This window comes from Barbatula barbatula (assembly GCF_947034865.1).
Source record: "Barbatula barbatula genome assembly, chromosome: 23".
NCBI lineage: Eukaryota > Metazoa > Chordata > Actinopteri > Cypriniformes > Nemacheilidae > Barbatula > Barbatula barbatula.
The window spans coordinates 19,514,654-19,536,592 of record NC_136786.1 but is presented as its reverse complement, the minus strand read 5'-3'; the positions used below and the strand labels follow the sequence as shown (position 1 = coordinate 19,536,592).

The following is a 21,939-nucleotide window of genomic DNA, read 5'->3' as shown; positions in this document are numbered from 1 at the left end:
TGATGATCTAAGCATCCAGGTCTGATATAATAACACCACAAACACACGTGTGCTTGAACCATTTTAATAAAAAAGTGAGCTTGTCTTTTCCTTTCCATTCAGATCTCACATGTAAAGGAGCGACAGATTGCCAGAGAAAGAGAGTAAAGCTTTGCAGTGCACACATGATCTTCACCCAAACAATGAGCTTAAATATGAGAAAAAGACAAGCCGAGAGAGAATACAGTACTGGCTCAGAGCAGATCTCTGCATCAACATTCATTCAGAAGACAGATGAGGTAAAATATTTGTCTTTTCAGACTAACATCAACACTACACAAACTCTTTCATTGCTACTGTTTTCAGCTTCACGTGTATTATTAGAAGAGCAATAATATTTATAATAACAACAATAAAAGCATCAGTGAGGTTTAAACTCAAGTAGATTATACAGTGTAAAAGCAGTGGTAAGATTTACAGAAAGCCATCCTGAAATACATACCAATATTTTCACAATGACCATATCTAAGAACTTGTGCACTCGAAAGGCAACTTTGTAAACGAAACAATGGCTGAATATTATTATTTAACTGAGTTTAACAGGTACCACAGAAACAAGGTTGAAGTGCCCAAAGGTTCAGCTGCCAAATAAAACGCTGGTGAAAACAGAAGCAAATCCAAACGGAATATTGGGCAAGCTTTGATGTTTCTTCATTTTTCTCTTATGAAAGCAACACTATTGCGCTTTTGGTCAGAAGTACAGCAGCAGGCTTACAGTATGAACGGACGCCTCATATAATGCAGATTGATGAGGATTGTGTGCTGCCAGTTTTTGAGGATTGTGATTTAATGTCATCAACTAGATGTTCTTCACAACATACGAGCGCTTGATGTGCTGTATGAACACTTAAATAAGAGTTTAAAGTCATTATATGCATCATAGCTCACACCAACATTTTGGTCCCTGCACAAACATATTTTCTAGGTTAAATTAGATTTTTATTTGTGTGACTCAAAATTGATCATTTTATTTGTTAACAATCTTTCGTTTTTTTAAGGAAGCTACCTTCAGAATTATTATTGTACCACAGTAAACACCAACTACAGCTCACACTAGAGCCAACTTGTGCACGTTAATAAGCTTGAGATGTTAACAGAAATGCGTTCAAGATTTTCTTATAATGCCATTCTTAAACCGTTTCAAAATAAACTAAGACTTGTTAAATACCTTGTGAATAAGTATAAAGTTATTGTGTTATCTTAATTTGACCTTGCAGCAGTTTTAAATAATATTTAAAATAAAAAACACTTAAAATGACTTCGACTTCAGCGAGGTCAACATGCCACAATAATGAATATACAGTATCTGGACAATCACATTCACTGCAGTCACGTGTAGAGTTCTGAGTCATAATTCACTGTAACCTGAAATACAGTTTCAAGTAAAGTGATCTTGAATTGATTCGAACACAACCTGTGTCAATGAACAATGTCCATTTGGATGTGATTGTAAGTGCTGTGAAAGCAGGTTAAAGTGTTTTCATCAGAAGATACAGAGGTGATGCAGTGCTGTGATCTCAGATGCACTAGCAGGTTAAAGGATTAGACATCATCATCTTCATCATCATTCTACTAAATCATTTTAAATCTTCCCTAAACTCTAATCATTAGAAGCAATTGATTGTAAGTGATCCAGGGAACTGGCCCTCGCGGTAAACACAACGCTGAGAAACCTCTCGCTCCACAATCTAACTCTCTCTCACATCTTTCCATTTTTATGACGAAGCAACTTCCACCATTGATACATTCTTCATGTTGTTCATGGCTTCATGGCATCGGTGCATTTTTATACAAGCATGGAATGTACAGACGCACTTTTATATGACCTAAACATGCATTCAACAAGCACGCACGCACGCACTCACACACGCGCACAAACACACACACACACACACACACTCTGTTTCCTATGTGACCTTTTGCTTTTTGCCGTTGCAGTGAACCTTTTGCACCTCTACAGGTCTTTTTTATTCTGAAAGTGGTTCTCAGTTTTGGACCCGTCTGATTTTTCTGGTGACGTCAACATCAGGAGGTCTTTCATGGCCTGGACGATCTGAGCTCCAAACTTATGGGAGTCCTGAAACAGAGAGGGGATAAAGAAAAACATCTCAACTAAATGACTTTTAGACTATTATTTATTTGTAAATTGTATTTGTTCTACAGCAGAATGCAAAATACTATATGAAGATTTAAGAACGTCAGTAACCAAACAACATGGGCCCACACTGACTTCCATTGTATGAACACAAAATCATATTTCTCAAAATATCTTCCACAGAAGAAAGAGTCGCATACACATTCTGAATGACATGAGGCTAAATAAATGATGACAATTTGATGGATTTTTCTTCAATATTCCCATTAACATGAAATATGATCTGGCTTAAAAATGGAAATATTATTGTTCTTACAGTCTGAGGGCAAGAGAATTTGCTGGAAATGTGGAGGTTGATCATGTTTTCTCCAATGATGATGTAAGATACGCCGTATCCATCATCCGCCACCTGTTAAGAGCACATCAATTCACATACATCCATAAAATGACATAAACCAACGTCTAATAATGTTCGTTTGACAGTGAAGTTTGCTCACTGGACCAAATCCTCCGCCACAGGTGGTGTAGTCTGGGTGATTGACAAAATCGAACAGCTCCGCCTGCTGGAGAGGAGTTTGACTGGTGGAGAGACGCCAGGTATCAGACAGCACCTGATGCAAAAACACACTCAAGTACATTTACATTTATTCATTTGGCAGACGCGACTTACAAGTAGTTTTTATACAGTGTCACATTACTGCAGAGCAATCAGGGGTAAGGTGTCTTGCTCAAGGGCCCTTCAGTCATGACCTGCTGGCACTGAGATTAGAACCAGCAACCTTCTGATCACAAGCCCAACACTCTAACCATTAGGCCACAGGTGACCCCAAAAAAAAAATATCGTTTTCATGTGTCAGAAAAGAAATGTTAACCGAACACATGCACACACCTCCTTGAGGAACGGCGACTCCTCTCCCAGGTATTTGGAGACGATGTAGAGGCAGAGCAGGTGTCGGTCTATGCCCGCGCCCGTCATGGCCATCCTGTAGAGGTTCTGGTGTCTCTCAGCCGCCGCACGGAACAGGTGTCGGCACACCTCCTTACTCTACACGAGAGAGAGAGAGAGAGAGAGAGAGAGAGAGATGTTTAGGGTGTGTGTAAACCTTTTTGTGGTGGTGGTGGAATGTGTGCCCGCACGTCCTTCGTAAACAAGTTTGCAGGTGTGTTACCTCTCCGCTCTCGAGTGCTTTGACAAAAGCATAGCTCTCGCTGGTGCAGGAACGGACGGTTTCGGTACGGCCCTCGCGGAACAAGCGTGTCATAGAAGCTTCGTATGTCAGAGTGAACGTTCCTCTATTCTGGATTGACATGGATGACATGGGGATGAGTAAATGATGAAAGCCTTTTTAGGTGCACTATCCCTTTAACATTTGAGTGTTACCCTGTAATAGGCCAGCTGTAAAGCGATCTGAATGAAGGCATCAGGACTGATTTTACACTTCTTGATAGCGCCCTTGCCAAATTCCTGTATGGGGTACACGTGAAAGTCGATATCGTCGGCCAGTGCCTGCGCCACAGCAAGAGACCTCTCCACACGCTCTTGACACTGAAACACAATGAAAAGAGCATCAATTATTAACTGTTCACATATACTGTAAATTAAACATCACGACGTGTGGCAGGGTTGTACAAACATTTACATTCAGCAGACGCTTTTATCCACAGCCACTTACAGATGAGGTGAACAATGGAAGAGATTGGAACAACATGAGGACAACAAAGAGGATAAGTGCAATCAAAAACTGGTCTCATATAGCCCACCACAGAATACAGGGCCAAGTATCTAGATTTCGTTTTTTTTGAAAGAGTAGAAAAGAGATAGAAGTCAAAACTGATCGGTCAGTGCAGAGATGTGTTTTCAGACGATTCTTAAAGATGGCCACAGACCTCTGCAGATATATCCCAGGTGAGTCTCTGAGGACGCAGCAGCGACGAGTCCACCTCTCCTTTACAATGGCCTTCTTCATTATAACCCAACTGGAAGCAATCTGTTGTCATCACATACTGAAAGGGAAAAGACACAGAGAGAGAGATTTATGGTTGTGGGTTGGTTGTTTTGGTCATCATCATTAAAGCATGGACTTTCTCTGGTTCTCTCACCTCCCACAGGTGAGCCATTACAGGTGCGTCTGCCCACGAGTGCTCGGCGTTCAGTCCATTCTTTCCATTCTTATAGAGCACCACAGTGAAAGACTTATCAAACCACCTGAGGCCACACGCAGAAATGTTAATGTCCCGATAAGCAAAACATGCGACAGAAGTAAGGGATAGTTTTGGGATACTGGGTGAACGGCACGCACCTGTCGTAGCACTTGCCGTGAAACAGTGACTTGGCGTATCGATCCAAATTGCCAGCTGGGTCGTCTCCCATCATGCCTTGCTCATCGTCGTCGAGGGCAACGAAGAATGCTGCTTTCTCGATGCAGTCTAGAGATCTCTTGTTCACCCCCGCACTAAAAAATTCCTTTCTGGCCTGAGCCCATGGGATTCTGGGAAATCAAATTGAAGTCGTGATTATGATTCTGGGATTAAATTGATCTCACATTCACTGCCAAAAAAGATCTTATTTTACAAATACAAAAACCTAAAAATGGTTAAATCAGGAAACCTGTAAGAATGTTCACAGAAATTCTGAAGTTCTGTAATATAAAACAATTATTACAGTGTTTAACAAAAATGCTTGAAAATCAACTTTTATTCAGTTTTAACTCTTTATTCGAAGTTTGTCGCGTTTGTTTGGGATGATAAAGAGTGTGTACCAAAACTAAATGTTTAGCTGCGATTTCTTTGCTTAAAATGAAAAGTGTTATTTCATACATTCTTCTGACTATCTTTCACTGTGAACATCATTGACTATCACAGACTAGTAGGACAAATTTAAATGGTAGTCAAATGTGCCCCAGAATTTGTTTTCCTAAATTTTTCCTAAAAAATCTCATTCTGTGTACAACAATATTGTCGTGGATGATGTCCCAACTGTTGGTTGTTTTTCTTACAAACACCTTTCCCCGTGTTTAGACATTTATAAAGGTTTGAAACAACCCGAGGGCGAGTAAATGATGACAGATTTTTCCATTTAAGTCTCTTGATACAAGATTTTCAATATGGGTTCATCACAGCGGTCTGGTGGTTGTAAACATCACCCTTAAGTCCATTTTTTATATTTGACACATAAAAAAGATTTGCCAAGATTGGATCACTGAGCAGTTTCTGTGGTGTTTTAGACTGTTTGTTAGATGGTCTCTAGATTGTTCTGGCCCATGTCGTGGGTTACAAGGCTGAACTCTGGCTAGCCTCCAGAAAGCTGTGTGTGTTTCCACACGTACGTTGAGTATGTTAGGCCTCGTCAGTACCTGTCTCCCGCTGTCAGAGCAGCGAGCTTGGCCTCTCCCGGTGCAGGGGGTGATGGGTCGTCGAGGATACTCTGAACCTGGTGTTCGATCTCTCTCGGGGACAGCATACGGCCGGCGTGATATAGCCACAGGCGGAAATAGCGACCTCTGTGAAACACAGCCACATACTCGCTGTCCTGCCAGTGGACCAGTGAATCTAAATGTGCGCACACACAAACCACACAAAACCTTTAAATCAATGTTATACACTTCAAACCGTTCGTTTCGCAAAAAAAGAGGGCGAGTAAATAATGGAACGAGAGAGACACACCTGCTGTGTGTTGTGTTTGTTGTGTATCTGGGTCAGGCTCCGTGTGTGTGTGTGTGTGTGTGTGTGTTAAAAACCAGAACAGTCCCAGTAGGGGTGTGTGTTTATACTGGGACTCTACCAGGAATCTGACAAACATCTTCACACACTGCTGTTGGATGACTTTGTCAAATGAAATTCAACAGATACTGAACAGGAATGACCACAATTCATTCAAAAATGATGATTAAATTAATATTTGGCTTGAGAAGATACAGTACATCACAATAACCAAAGACTGACAAGAAAGATAGAAACATTTCAAAGAACTGAGCTAAAAAAAAAGAGACAAGATGCTCAAGATCTATGATGAATGAGAGAAAATGAGATTCAGAAGTTGTGTGTTGGTATGAGTGTGTGTTACCCGTCTCTTCCCCTGGAATTCGTGTGGTGTTGAAAATCCTCTCACACTGAGCTGCACACAGAGGAACATTTAAACCTGGAACACGACTCTGATGGAGAGACAGAGAAAGAGACACAGAGAGAGAGAGAGAGAGAGAGAGAGAGAGAGTCATTCTCTATCATTTCGTAGAGGTTTAATTCCCTGAAGTCCAGTTGGCTTTTGTAATGTTATTTCTTGGTTTTCCACTGGAAATATTTAAGCATCTTCACATCAATAAATGATCTTTGTGAGCTACAAGAATGCAGCGTGACTTTGTAAACATTAGAATACACTGAACTTTAGTACACAAATACACAACAGCGACTTTGCTTAGCTGTATAAATAATGAATTGACGTCACTTCTGGGGACAAATGTGTCCCGTACAGATAAGTATATGAGTGCACACACAAAATCTGCATCGCTCGTCTATAAGTATGACAAAGTTCAATGCACAGCTAAAAGCAGCCCAGCGATCAATCTGCAACGGCTCGGGGTGACAGAAGCAGGTTTAGCCGATCCCATTTGTCAGTGCTGTCATGTGCATGGACTCACAGGTTTGATTTCCTCTCGGTTGAGTTTCCTGCGGTACAGGAGACAAGCATGCAGCGTGTTGCCTGCCCGTGCGGCTTGAATGGGTGTCGGCGTCACGTAGAGGAAGTCCTGAGGAAACAGAAAGGGTTAGAAGAACAGTTAGAAGACACAAAGAATGTTCCTGACATAAAGTTGGTTGCTAAAGGCTCGCTGTTAGTGTTTTGATTCTTTAAATCGTAAGTGTAGTACCATTCCATAATAGTTGCTATTGACCATAATTGGGCCACGCCCCCTCAGGTAGACATACTCCTCCCACCAATCGCTGACCTTAAAGACAAAGAAACATGATTCTTAAAGGAATAGTTCAACCCACAATGAAAATCTGTACCTCCTGCCATCTCCGATGTACATGACTATCTTTCTTTACGTGAACAGAGCTTTTTTTATATAAAAATATCACTTTATCTCCAAGCACATGTCCTAAAATGATAAAACTTCAAAAAGTAATCCTCATGATCAAGTGGGATGATAAACATCTTCTTAAGCAAAAGCATATATTTGTGAGAGAAACAAATACTGAGATACAATCAAAATCCAATATGGCAGCCTTTATTAAGCCACTGGATTTGTTTTGATGATTTTTATACTGGATGGGTGTCATTTTTTATGTTTTTTTTTTAAGTTTCGACATTTTGAAACCCATATATGGATATAAAGTGATAGATTTGATCAAAATAAACTTGATTTTGTTTAGCTGAAGAAGGGTTAGGTACATCTGGATGGCATAAGGGTGACAAATTGTTGCGAGTTTGTTATTTTGGGCGAAAATTATTCCTTATTAGAAACACATCAAATAACAGAAAAATAAAAGGGATATGGTTTGAGGTTTATGTGGATCGGATGCACTCACGTAGTTGGACGCCCACATGGCTTTGAGTTTGAGATACCACTGCAGGCGATTCCCCAGACTGCCCTCGAACTCTTTGGCTAGATTTGTCATCCTCTCATATTCAGAATCGTCCATCAATGGACGCACAGATTCCAGATACTAAAGAAGGAAAGATGTTGAGTGGAACACTAAACTGATCCAATGAAAGCGTGAGTGGTCTTCGCCCACAGAACACTTACCAGGTTTAGAGGTTTGTTCAAATCACTACCTAAAAATTATGAGCAACAGTTACAGTGATGATGATGGTGACAACAGTAAAGTCATGATGACCTCACCCTCTTAACAGTGTCCTTCACCGCCGGTACGGGCAGGTTGGGTAGAGACCCCTGGTAGCTGTACAACAAAGGCTGTCTACCTGAGAAGATCCGAACCATGGCCTGAAACAAACAAACAAACAGGTTTGGTTAAGGTTGGGTCGTTGGAGGTCAGGCGTGTCTGATGTGATCCAGGTGATCTGATAATACTAACCGCCCAGATTTTGGTGGTGGTTGACACTTTCCCATGTTGCTCGAACATCCAGCCGTGATACGACAGTAACTGCTTCAGGCAAAGTCTCATGGTGAAGATAAGAGACAACCAGAGGATCGTACTGAACAACACAGCCGACACCACCGTCCGGCACTGAATGCTCAGAGAATCACTAGAGACAAACAGACAAACACCACAATATCTGTGGAATACCTTATAACACTCAAGTCATAAAAATTAAGAGAAAAAATTGTGATTGCTAAAAAAAAACATTATTAATAAAGCTGAAGAGAAAACCATTGTTTTCATGTTTGTAGCATTCGTTGGATTCAAGGTGTGTAACGCGTAAACACGCCTTTCTGAGCATGTTCAAGCATTCATGGGAGGGAAGCTTTTGAAAAGCTTGTGATATGACTCAAGTGATGACATAACATGAGCTTCTGTGGAGATTTGTTTTGCAAATCTCATCTTAAGAAAGATTTGTCAGAATTCTTATTTGCATTTGATCAAATAGGATTTGTATAAGATGACAAAGGTTTGTGGGAGTCAACAACATGATGAGGACCATAATTCATCTTCTAGTACCTGACGGGCAGATGTTCCTGGATCTTAGCGATCAGGCCCATGGAGGGGTCTGAACGTGTGTACATGGTGGCCAGGATTGCGATGACAACAAACAGCCACGAGGACGGACTAGCAGGATACACGCCGGTGATCACGTTGTTCTGTACAAGAGAGAGAGAGAGAGAGAATATACAAACACACAAAAACAAGAATACACACAAGTACATTTCTGCTGTTTGTGAAGGTCTTTACCTTCAGCCGAACGACGCGTTTCTTCCACGAGCGAAGACCTGACAGATAAACCTGTCTCAGGGCCTGATGGGATAGCTGCAGGTCGATCCCATCTGGAGTTATAGTGAACTGAAACGCCACGGCCTGATGGGCTTCAGCCATTTCTAGACAGAGAGAGAATGAAGTTTCATTGCATCACATGTTTTGTGCATGTGTACATTCAACACGGAAACGGCCCGCCTTTCCATCTCATCCTCACGTGCCGTATGTTTGCCACACTGACTGTTGATCACATCTATTATAAATCGACATGCTTTACATCTCGCAGTATCCATTGACATAAAAGCACTGAATGCTGACACAGATGTTTCTGGTACGGTTTCATTTTACGCTTATAAATGCGTTCGACAGACATAAGAGAGGCACCACAACTGTCCACCTCACTATACTCTCAGGCCCGTCCCAACTAACTTTCATTCTCTTTCCCTTTATAAAGCCATATCATGTGTTCCTTTATCCAGACAGACTCTATATATATATATATATATCTTTCTCGTCTTCTACATCCAGACAAGGTGTATCTATGGCAACAGTGTTGTTATAGCAACCAAGTGCAAGCCGTTCTCTCATATCTGCGTGTGACACTTTGTTACAGTATGTATAAAGATTGCAGATGGAAGTAAGAAGTAGCTTATGGTACAGGAATCTTCACATACCAAAGAATGTGAAACATTATTTACATTCCAACACGTTTACACGTGTATATACAAAATCGAGATCATAAAGCTCAACACAAAAAACAATTTTTTTAATCAAAAAATATATAAACAAAAAAAAGATTAAATTCGTAGAAAACATGTATTATAAAGTTATACGATTAAATGCACATACATGTAAATAATGACTCATTTAAGAATACTTCGAGCATCCAGATATGCCAACACCGTGACACTGACGGTTATCGTGTATGGAAATGAGGAACGGACAATCAAATGCACTTTCAAAAGCGCCCTGAAGAGGGCGCCCCATGAGATGAACTTTAACCTAATTTAAAATAACCCATTAGATTCATTCATTAATGATGTAGTAAAACACTGTTCTTTCTTCAGTCGAAATAAGGACTCAAAAAATGTTTAAATCATTGCAAAAAAATTGGAAAAGATCTAAAAACCGTACGGGTCATGTGTCAAACGAGTACGTGTGCTTGTCAACACAACGCCAGGGAATCTTATTGAATAACACCGCACTTTATCCTAAACTGATCGATGTTATTAAATATCAAATATCAGGCGGGGAAAAACAACACACACAGCCACGACCTATATAAGCCTACAGCTTTATTACGACTGTAATAGAAACAGTGGTTATAAATGTATCCAGGCACAACAACAAACCACAAAATAATCCAGATGTATGAAGATGAAGTCGAATGTCAGCGAATAAAAGTCATCGATGCGTATCACCATCTATTACTGTAACCAAGGCCAATAACCCTCGCTGACTAGCACACAGCTACAAAATGCAGAACTGCAGTCACTCACACACACAGATCCATCCACGACCTCCAGAACAGAACACCCGCGATCAGACGAGCATTACGGTGTCCGCACGAGAGCATCGCATCTTACCTGCTGCTTACTGCTGTTCCTGCTGCACTGATGCCCTGATGACGGGAACAAAGTGACGAAGATGCTTTTCCTTCCTCCAGATCTCCAGGAACACACACATCAGAGAGACAAATAACCCGATCGTGTACTGAGGCCGATATATCGCGCAGACCGTCTGAGAACGGAACGATTCAATGGAACGGAAGTGATACAAAGTATATTTGATTCAAAGTGCGAAAGAATGTAACAGATACGGCGGGTGGGCGGGAGTTAACAAGCGGCTCGAAAGTGCGCCCTGATTGGCCGGGTGTCGGTGACGCTGACGAGTCTGACCAATGGGCACAGAGGGTGTTGAAGGACGGTGGAAGAACCTGACAGGCGAGTTGGCAAATAATCGCATAGAATGCGGCCGAGGGACTGAATACGCTGCTGTGATTGGGCGTCGCCGCTGTTCGTCAAGTATTACACAGAGGCGGCATTGAAATAGCTTACAGTTTTGTGATTGGGTGTGGGATACGGACTATTTCAATGTTTAAACAAACATTTTGATTGTAAATAATGCAATTGTGTAACACCCCCCGTCATATCAATATATCAATATTTATACAAATAGATTGATTTGAATTCATGATCACAAATCAGTGTTGGGATTCTTCAGGATTTACTTCTTTCTATAGAAATGCGGGGAACACCAATCTCCTCGGTCCACGTGCCCTGGCTTTATAAAACACTGCTCAAGTGACCGCAGGGTTGTCTTTGAGTTCGTTCCTTTTTATATATATATATATATATATATATATATATATATATATATATATATATATGAATGTCTCGTAATGTAGACTATCGTGCGAGTACTGCCCCTTAATAATACTAATTCATGTACTCATGATGAAGCCACATCAGAATAACAAACACACGAACACTGTCTGGCGCCACCTAGAGACGAAGAGCAGCGATGTTGTTCTGCAGCATTCCATCAATACTGTTCCCTGCTGGACGCGATCAAAAATACACACAAATCACTTGTGAAGATAAAGTTCAGTATCGCTCAGTTTACTCGAAAAAAACGATGCATTACAGAATTAGAAAGATAATGATAGATACAAACAAAATGCACTTTTTATACGCGTTAATCTAGACGTTTAATCTGTTGCTCATTTACAACACAAGACAACACAGTTACAAACGGTTTTTAAATAAATGCATAACATAACATAACATAACATAACATAACATAACATAACATAACATAACATAACATAACATAACATAACATAACATAACATAACATAACATAACATAACATAACATAACATAACATAACATAACATAACATAACATAACATAACATGTATTGCTATTTCACAACACAAGACGTACAAAGCGTAATATTAGAGACATAGACACAATGACGGACACAAATGCATCAAATAAGTGTGTGCCCTAAATACATGTTTATGAGAATAAGTGTTTTCATGTATCGTCGCATTTAACCACAAGGGTCCGCTGTTTTTCCTCTGACCGGGATGATGAGCTCGAGCAGGAAGCGCAGCATCACACACGCAGAAGGATGCTGACAACCATGTCTAAAAAGACACAGACACATACGGCTACCGAGCTGGAAAAAGCGATGTGGCTTTGAAGATGCCATCCTTTCTCGTCTCTCGTTTTGTCCTCTTTCTCTTCTTGTCCAACATTAGAGACACGGCGGGTAAATCTATCCCTGACAGCGGAGCTCTCGGTGAGTAGAGAATAAAGGACGCAGCGCGCGTTAGACGTGGGAGTGGTGAGCACATTTATCCTCAAACAATCGAGCGGATACCGATGCAAGAACAGATTAAGATTTTTTGCATGCATCTCTGTTAAATGCACATTGCGCGCATATAATTGGATGAATTTTGATCTACGTTGCTTAACGGGCTACGAACAATAAGTGCATAATATTGGCATTCCAGATTCATTCTCTGTTTGAAAATATGAAAGTAAAAACGCAAATAGAGGACATTTCATGAGCTCTGTGTGTGCCTGGCCATTATGCAAATCTGAGCTGTATCGAGGCCTTCTGGCAGCCCATTAAACCTTATATGAGCGCTTATTTATGACTTTGGCTTTTGTTCCTGGGGAAGCTGAGAAAACACCCAGAATAAATAGGCTACCTTTTTTTATTTGATGAAGGCCATGCTTTGCTACATTTGAAAGATTTCTATAGAATGCACAGGGTCTCTTTTACATCAAGTACCCAGTTGAACAGAATTATTGTCATGTTAGTTATCCATTGATGTATTTTCCTGAAATGTAAAGATGTGACTGTCTTGGACGACTTAAACTCCTGTGGGGATCTCTTATGAATTCATATTTGTGTCACACGCTTTCAGAGGTGCAGGTGAGAGTTCAGGTGTTTGACGGCGGTGATCTTTCGCCCCTGCCCAACGCTGATATTGCTGTTCACGGTAATCAGAGTGTGTTGGCACAGAGCAAAGCAGGCAGTGATGGAGTGCAAGTTGTCAGCTTCCTCTACCGCACGGGAACATGGGTAATCATTACTGCATCTCAGAAGGATTACCTCACCAGCTCTGTGCCATGGCACGCCAGTCGATTACCTTGTGAGTATGCACCGATATACCATACACTGTTTAATACATGTTTTTATTATATTTTATGATCCATGCATCTTTTTCAGGCAGCAGTATTTAATATGTCCCTTGTTTGTTTCAAAGACATTTTGCACTACTTTAAACATTAATAACAAGACATTGGTGTATATTTCATTCCGTTACATATGGTAATCTCTCTCTCTCGCTCTCTCTCTCACTCTGGCTCTCTCGCTCTCTCTTTATATATATATATATATATATATATCTCAGTGTATGCCTCTGTCAGTCTTTACCTGATGGCTCAGAAACCTGGCACGCTGATCCTATATGATGATGTCATCCAGGTGTTTCACGGCTCCCCAAGTAAGAACAAAGCTGCTATTATTACTACAGAATAACAATACATACAGTACAAGATTATCAAAGGTATGCGTGTTAAATCAGAATCAGAAAAAGAGCTTTATTGCCAGCACACACATGGAGTTTTCTATGGTGTTGGAAGCTTCTAGTACACACATTCAACATAATAAGAGACGATGTAATAAAAATATATGCATATATAAAATACTATTGTAAAGAATGGGAATATCATATATGAGACATTGTACAGGGTGGTGTATTGTTGAACGTGCACATGTGCAAATGTAACGTGTGTATCTACGTTTTTCTCATCTTCTTGCCCTTAAATGATACTTCCATTCCTGTTGCTGTCACCATAGCAACAGCATCCTATTTCTTTTCCTGGCATCTAAAACGGCTAATTGCTTCAATTCCCCAATAACAACAGGCCATTTACAGTGTGAAAAAAGACAATGTACAGACACTTTTACATTTGGCAAAAAATCTGAAGATTGAGTCATGTTGCCAGCACCTTGCCTTCAAGACCACCACCGGGTCCGCACCATCGTATCTCCACTCGCTAATGCAGATCTATGTTCCTGCCAGATCACTGCGGTCTGCAAAGGAACAACGACTAGTGGTACCATCCCAAAAAGGAAAAAGTCACTCTCCCGTACCTTCTCTGGATCTGTTCCACATTGGTGGAATGATTTACCCGCTGCTAGTCATGATTCTGCCGCATCATGTCATGTTTCTCTTGGTTTAATCATGGCAGGATCGTGACAGAATCTCATGTTTAATGTGGAGAGAGGCAATTATTGTTGTTATGCACTTCAATACTCTTTCCAAAGTCTCGTCTCTGTTCCCATCATCTCGTTACCCTCGTTATAGACCTGTTCCCCTCTTGATTTGCGCCCTTATTTAATGCCCTTGTGTCTTCTGTCTTGTGCTGGTTCATTGTGGTTGTTGGGTGAGTTCTTGTGTTGTGTTAGTCTAGTCATGTGTAGTTTTGTAGTTCGTGTTTAAAGTTTATTTTAGTCTTGTTTAAGCGTAGTAAGTCTTAGTCCTGTCAAGTTATTATAGTCCCATGTTTTGTTCTTTTACCCCTTGTGGGTAAAACGTTTTGTATTTATTTATTAAATATCTGTTAACCCCTTACCCGCTGTCTGCACCTGGGTCCTCTGTCTGTGTCTCACCCCACGCTCATGACATCTGCTACAAGATCAGCAGACTCTGTTGCCATCTTTAAAAAACGCCTGAAAACGCATCATGTAGCTGATTGATTTTAACCTCTAATTCTTTTCTGTCTTCTTAAAAAAAAAAAGATTGTACTAACCTCACTATTCTTAGCTTTGTATACTGTGCTGGGCTTTAATGGACTAGTTTTTGATGCACTTATGTATTTTGTTGCCTATGTTGTTATAATTGCTTCCATTGTTTCCTCATCTGTTAGTCGCTTTGGATAAAAGCGTCTGCTAAATGTAAATGTTGCGATGTCAGAAAATGCACTTTTGGGAACTAGTGGTTTTTAAACATAAATCTCAGAGTGAATGGCCCATTTTAATACATGTAGTCCATATTCAGAGCATTTGTGCTGCTTTTAGTGTGTAGACATGTCACAGGGACAGGTGTGATTTCTCAGAATGCTTATACAGTATACAGTTATTGTGATTTACCTCCAGGTGGGCGGAGTCAGCCATGGTTGCAGGTTCCAAGGCGGAGTCTACAGTTTAACTCCTCCTACACCGAACTGACAGCAGTTTTAACAACAGCAAGAGAGCAGCACGATTTTAACTCGTTCCCTTACCCAGTTGCCCTGGAAATGAACAGCACAGGTCAGAAAAAGACCTAAAAAGACAAAAATATGTTCTTAAATGTTGTTTATTCATATTATGACCTATAAATATATTTCTCGGGGTGTACCTGTGTTCAGGAGGGGAGAACGGCTGGACAGACCTGACACCAGTAGCAGCGGTCAGCGCACAGCTGTTTGATCGCGGCGGTGGAGCGGTTGAGGTCAGCGAGCCCGTTCACATCTCGGTTCCTCTGCCCTCCGATTCTCACGTCCGTTCTGCCACCAGCATTCCTGTTTGGATGTACGACATCAGGACAGGTGAACGGACGTTTTATGTCATTCATATTTCGTCGTAGAGGGTTCTATCTGCATTCGGAGCAGTTTTGATATAAAGAGCTTCAAAGTGTGTGCCTTCCATTTGACTTTGTCGGGGGAAAGAAGTGCAAACTCAATTTTGACAATAATGTTAGATAGAGCCTTATAACTCCAAGCAAGGTGAGAAATTATTTAATACATTAAAACCATTTTTCCTATTCTTTCAAAACACTTTTTAAAGGTAGGGTACTATAAAAAATTAGAAAAAAGAAAATGGATAATTGTATTTTTTTACAAAAGCAGATCAATTCATTTGATCATTTCAGGATTATGGGTAAGAAATGGAACTGGATTCATCACAAGAGAGGGATCTCACCTGTCTCTGGACTTCACCGCCTCACAGCTCGGCTACTGGATCGCAGCCTTTCGTTCTTCAGCAGGTAACAAACATCACGAAACACACACAACTGCTTTTATGACACACTGCTTTTATCGTCTTTAAATCGTGTATGTTATATGGAGATTAAAGTTGTAATATTTTGACTTCATTTATTGGATGAGTACTGTTATCTGGTACTAAATGTGCGTTGCATTTTCCACATCAGGCTCAGGTTTGTCTCACCCTGGCCTCAGGGACATCACAGCGTACCACACTTTCTTCCTACTCTCCATCCTGGGATCTCTCGCTCTACTTGTACTAGTTTTGCTCTGTGTTCTTCTTTACTACTGCAGGTGTGTGCTGTTTTTACATGATAGTTTTACTCAAAACTAAGAGAACATAAAATCAATGTCAATCTCTCTCTTCCAGACGAAGGTGTCTGAAACCCAGGCGTCAACAGAAACAGGTCCAATCTCCATCTGCTTTGAATGGATCCAAGCGGGACCAAGGCACCTCCACGTCCCACTTGAACCTCATCTGCGGTGGCCTTGCTGAATCCTCCACCTCTAACGGCAATCTAGACGCCAACAAATCCGAAGCATCTCCCTCTCATGCCTTTAAGAGCGCTCGGGATGAGTTCTCCAGACACATCCCTGCTCATAAACTCAGGCATTCAAAGAGCAAGCAGTCCAAAGGTGGCCAAAAAACTACCGAGAACTTCCCCATGAAAGTCCACCGGTCCACTGAGACGAGCAGTTTGGACAGCAACCTTCTACACGACGACTACGGACGCAACTACAGCCCCGACGACAAAGATCATGATTACCGCCGAAGGCACGTTGTCAACGATAACCGCGGCTATACGTCTGACCCGCCGACTCCGCCCATTGCTGACAAGCCGCCAGAATATTCACAAGTCTTGCAGGGGCCCGATCACCTCAACCGTCCGACGTCGCTCAACACGCAACCAGGTCAGATTATATTCTGCAGCTCGCTGGATCAGATGAAGGAGAACATGTATCGTTCTATGGTGCCGACTCTTGTGATACCTGCCCACTACATGAGGCTGTCTTCCGAGTTCGGTGGCACCGACCAGAATAAGGACGGACAGAACCAGACCGAAAGAGATGGTATGAATTCACAAGGGTCCAGTGGTGGTCAGAACCAGGGTCACCAAGGCCAGACGCCCGGGCATGCAGAAGCCCAACAGTCTCCGGCCGGTTCTGATGATAGTGGTTGGCCTCCGGGTGGTACGCCAGCACCAGTTCACTTCCCCGTTCTGTTTAATGACTCTACCATCTCACAGATGAACGGGGAGCTCCAGGCACTCACCGAGAAGAAGCTTTTGGAGCTTGGTGTGAAGCAGCACCCTCGCGCCTGGTTCATATCTCTCGACGGGCGTGCCAATGCTCACGTGCGCCACTCCTACATCGACGTAGGTGCCGATCTCCACAGTGGCAACCACAGCGCACAGAGCACGCTGAGCGCCCCCGCTAACTGCAGCAAAGACCGCAGCGTGGACATGGGTTCCAAACATGACCGCAAGTTATCATCTGGGCGCAAGAGCAAAGAGGAGCACCACGGAGGTGGACGCAAGGGTCACGGAAGCAGCAGCTCTGGAAAGCAATATTCCAAACCAATGTACCACGACTCGCTCGATTTAAGCGGAGGCACCAGCCGTATGGGCGCCAGCTCACCGCTGGAAAATCCCCTCACCCCTCTTCTGGACGACGGCCCTGAGGAGCCCAGGATGACGTCGATACAGCGAATGGGCCGCAGCCGCGGTAACAGCTCACGTAGCAGCAACAGCGAAACGCAGCGTGACTCTGTCACCAGCCCGGAGGATGACAACGACCCAGATGACAAAGATGAGAACAAAAAGAGTCCGTGGCAGCGTATCGAGGAACGCCCGCTGATGGTGTTTCATCCCAAGAAGTGACGCCAAAAGAATCAATCCCAGCAGATGCCTTGACCGCTTAAAGACAAACTAGAGATGCGTTCAAATTGATTTTGAAAGTTTGACAAATAGCATTTGTCAGAAAGTTCATCACTTCTTAATGTCACTGATCAATTTGAATACATCTCAGGGGGTCACTCGCATATTAGGGGGCGTCACAAAAGTTCATTACAAAAAGGATTACGTTTAATCGAAACAGAAAAGGACATTATGAGACGAGGAGAGTGTGTTCAAATAAAGCACAAGACAATATGCTGATCCACAAAATGAAGATTTGATTTGCAAATGTCCACCTTTCACACTCAATCGCTTGGGGATCATTAGAAACTTTGGGAATGGATGGAGTCTTGACTGTGGTTATTTCTATCAGGAACTTTCAGTTTTCCAGAACTTTGTTAGACTTTTCCACGTATGTCCTGATGCTGTATATTCCTTTCCACCTTCTCTTGCCTTTGATATTCATTATTTTGATGTCAGTTTTCCATTGTAATCTGAAATTGTATCTATACTTCAGATTTCAAACATTCCAAATAATTGACCGTAGCCCTTATTGTAATATTAACACGACTTCATGTTGATGTGATAATAATGTGATTTTATACCATATTCTGTAAGTATTTTGACACGTAGGCATTTTTAAGTGTTGTATCATATCAACTTTTGTGTTTTTTCCACACCACATGCACTATTTTTCTCTACAGTTTTAATTGTATTGAGATAAGCCTAAATTTAGCACTTATTGTGGCAGAAGTGCTCATTTAAATAATAAAAAGCTGATTTCAAATTTACATCTCAGTGAACCCGTGTTCACAATTATAATGAAGCGACAGTGACTGTGTCAAACAGTACACAAGAATGGACATTTTCCAGTTTCGGTTCAGTATAACACATTTGTATTTTTCCAGTGGTTACAACTACAGCGAGTATGGAGTGTTTTCTATTGTTTAAAGGATGAAGATGGTTTTGTCTATATGTATGATAGCATTTACGTGCATGAGGTAACTAGAATAGGACGACAGATTTTTATGCCCACAAACCAATCCAGACATGATTCAAGCATGATGAATTTAATAGGGATACTGAATGGAGAGAAACTTTCCAAATGTCATTTTGAAATGTAACTAAAACCCTGTTTACATTCCAAAATTCTTCCAGCGCTGATAGGATTCAATTTCATCGAAAATATTCAAGCCATTCATAAGTTAAATGTTTATAATTGACACGGTTTACCATCATCAAAACAAGCACAAGACATTGTATTAATAAGACAGATTTACAGGGTACCAAATGAGGGCAGATGTTATGAAAACCACATCAAACTCACGACTGAAATAGATCTTCTTGTGCCGATCACATGAGATCAGTGGTAAATGCCATGACTGTCACCACATGTCTTGTATGTGTGTTGCTTGTTTTTAGTGTTAATATGAACATCTACAATATGAGAGGCGAGGAGATTAACAGATGGATAAATCACAAACACTGCTGTTTATAAGCAAGACTTTAGAGATCCAAACTAAGCTGTAACTTTGGAGTTCAAGAGAGGATTTTAATTGTATGTCATACTGTATATCGGGTACTAACTCTCAAGCAGGCAAAATGTATAAAACCGACCCTCTTTTTAAAATGTAGAGGTTTTTTGAGAGGGGAGCTCGTGAGACAAAGACATTGAATCAAAGCCATTCTCTCTTCAGAAACACTCTGTGGGTCGTTTCCACAGGAAATCTTTGTATGCCTTTATCAATGTACGTTTTATCACATGACGTGGTGCTCTACCAACACATTTTCCTTCGTACTGTGTAAATATTTCTCTCTTCAGCTCAATAGGAATATGAAAAACACTATATGGATGTTGCTCCCATCGTGCACAACAGTGTTGCATAACTGTAATAAAAGGATGTCATGGAACTTTTGCAATTTTATAATTTGTTCATATGGGAACATGAAAAATCACATGTGACACGAACACTTACAGGAAACGGAAGGTTTCACTTCTGAAGTGTCCCAAATTGGTGTACTGTAAAATAAAAAGAAATAGAATTTTTTGTGGGTTTTTCTCTTGCTTTTTTTCATATAAAACACCAATGAGCGTTCAGCAATCATGCATTTTTCACACAGGGATTATCTTTAACATGTTGTTGTTTGTATGCAGTGATGAGAAATGATATGGTTTACCTTGAGTAGTGTGTACAGTGTGTTTTTGTCTGACAAACCTATTCCGACCCCATGATAACAGAACAGTCCAAGTGTAAAAACGCCATCAATTCAACATGTTTGTTTGAAGGGATCAAATGTTTTTCATGCATTCGTCCAAATGAAAATAAACAGAGTCATTTGACATCACATGTCGGAGCTCAGATTTTGACATTACTACACATTATGTACACTATATAGTAAACTAGGCCTGGTAACGTTCCTTACAAAATATCATTTAAAATATTTGTATATACTTGGCGTGCCAAATATATGTTCAATTTACCAAGACCTACTAAGTTTTGTTATCCAGTAATGATATTACCAACTGCCTATTTCATATTTATTTTTCGAGTAGACAAAGATAGTAAAATCTGTCCAATCTATAAGCATCTATTAAGATCCAGTAACAGATGACTCCTCCGTGGACTGTTCGTGACCTACTTTAAACATGTAAGTTAACAGACTTACTTTTAGTTTTAAATCTGCAAATATCAATCTAATGCTCAAGCAATCCATCTAACACCGGAGAGACGAGGAATCAGCATCTGTCGGATGAAATCATTTCAGTGTCTCGAGCCCAAACTCTTCGGACATCGTGAGCTTGGAAAAGGCCTTTATCTAACCCTGGCGCTGCCTTCTCCTTTACTTTGCCTATAACAAACAACCGCTTATGTCAAGTCAAGTCAGCTTTATTTATATAGCGCTTTTGAAAATTTTCATTGTTACAAAGCAGCTGTACAAGAAAACATTGACTTTCAGCAAAACATAAAAGGTTATGGAAGTCAAAACACAGGTCAAATATCAGACACAATCAATTCCTATATGCAGTGTTAATTAAATAAGACTATCAAATTCTAGCAGCCCCTCCGGCCAGGCAAACAGTGCAAAACAGTATGCAAACGGTGGCGAGGAACCCAAAACTCCATTGGAGGAGAAAAAAAACTCATAATGTGATGGAACGCATCATTATGTGATGGAATGCAATGCTGCCTTCTCAGCATATCAGACATCATTCTTGCTAATACATATTTTCTGATATCTCAACAATATATTACTACAAGAGTGTTCTGTTTTTCTCTTCGTCACCCAAAAGGTTCAGATACGATGTTATGATACTGAAACATGAATTTTCTATTTAAAAGGTTATAATAGGTTTGGGTAGGCTTAATATTCTCATGCATTTAACATGTGGATGACAAGCAGTCTGGCTTCAAAACAAACCACTCCACTGAGACTGCACTGCTATCGGTCACAGAAGCACTGCGGCTAGCCAAGGCGGAATACAAATCCTCGGTCCTGATTCTGCTAGACCTATCTGCAGCGTTTGACACGGTCAATCACCAGATACTGCTAGCAACCCTGTCATCCTGAGGAATCTCTGGCTCCCCTCTCCGCTGGTTCCAATCCTACCTCTCTGGAAGATCATTCAAGGTTTCATGGAGGGGCTTGCTGTCCACTGCTCATCATATGATCACTGGGGTCCCTCAGGGATCGGTGCTTGAACCGCTGCTTTTTTCTATTTACATGACATCTTTAGGACACATCATACGGGCACATGGCTTCTCGTATCACTGTTATGCTGACGACACCCAGATCTACATCTCGTTTCACCCGGACAATACCACTGTATCAGCTCACATAACAGCCTGCCTAGATGACATCTCAGCTTGGATGAAAGAGCATCACCTGCAGCCATGTGACACCATGTGACACCCCTTTTCTTCTCTCTCTACTGGCTACCAGTTGAAGCCCGGATCAGATTCAAGTCACTGATGTTTGCACACAGGACTATCAC

General features: G+C 41.2%; 2 protein-coding genes across 2 annotated transcripts; one reads left to right on the top strand and one right to left on the bottom strand.

Annotated features, from left to right (window-relative positions):
• Nucleotides 1–50: 50 nt before the first annotated feature.
• LOC306888906 (carnitine O-palmitoyltransferase 1, liver isoform) lies at nucleotides 51–10,811 on the bottom strand. The gene is made up of 19 exons (XM_079447470.1): nucleotides 10,588–10,811; nucleotides 8,981–9,123; nucleotides 8,750–8,889; nucleotides 8,165–8,336; nucleotides 7,972–8,073; nucleotides 7,658–7,795; nucleotides 6,997–7,074; nucleotides 6,769–6,876; nucleotides 6,198–6,285; nucleotides 5,488–5,683; nucleotides 4,435–4,623; nucleotides 4,235–4,340; nucleotides 4,022–4,138; nucleotides 3,516–3,680; nucleotides 3,304–3,432; nucleotides 3,024–3,179; nucleotides 2,632–2,745; nucleotides 2,451–2,543; nucleotides 51–2,116 (listed from the first exon to the last, which is right to left on the bottom strand). Exons 2-19 carry the CDS (start codon nucleotides 9,119–9,121, stop codon nucleotides 1,994–1,996), a joined length of 2,355 nt encoding a protein of 784 aa, XP_079303596.1. The 5' UTR covers nucleotides 9,122–9,123; nucleotides 10,588–10,811; the 3' UTR covers nucleotides 51–1,993.
• A 1,282-nt stretch (nucleotides 10,812–12,093) lies between these two features.
• Nucleotides 12,094–20,285, top strand: fam171a2b (family with sequence similarity 171 member A2b). The gene is made up of 8 exons (XM_079447808.1): nucleotides 12,094–12,310; nucleotides 12,945–13,172; nucleotides 13,434–13,526; nucleotides 15,185–15,337; nucleotides 15,436–15,615; nucleotides 15,939–16,052; nucleotides 16,218–16,344; nucleotides 16,421–20,285. The coding sequence occupies exons 1-8, from the start codon at nucleotides 12,214–12,216 to the stop codon at nucleotides 17,928–17,930; spliced, it is 2,502 nt and encodes an 833-aa protein (XP_079303934.1). The 5' UTR covers nucleotides 12,094–12,213; the 3' UTR covers nucleotides 17,931–20,285.
• The last annotated feature ends 1,654 nt before the right edge of the window (nucleotides 20,286–21,939 follow it).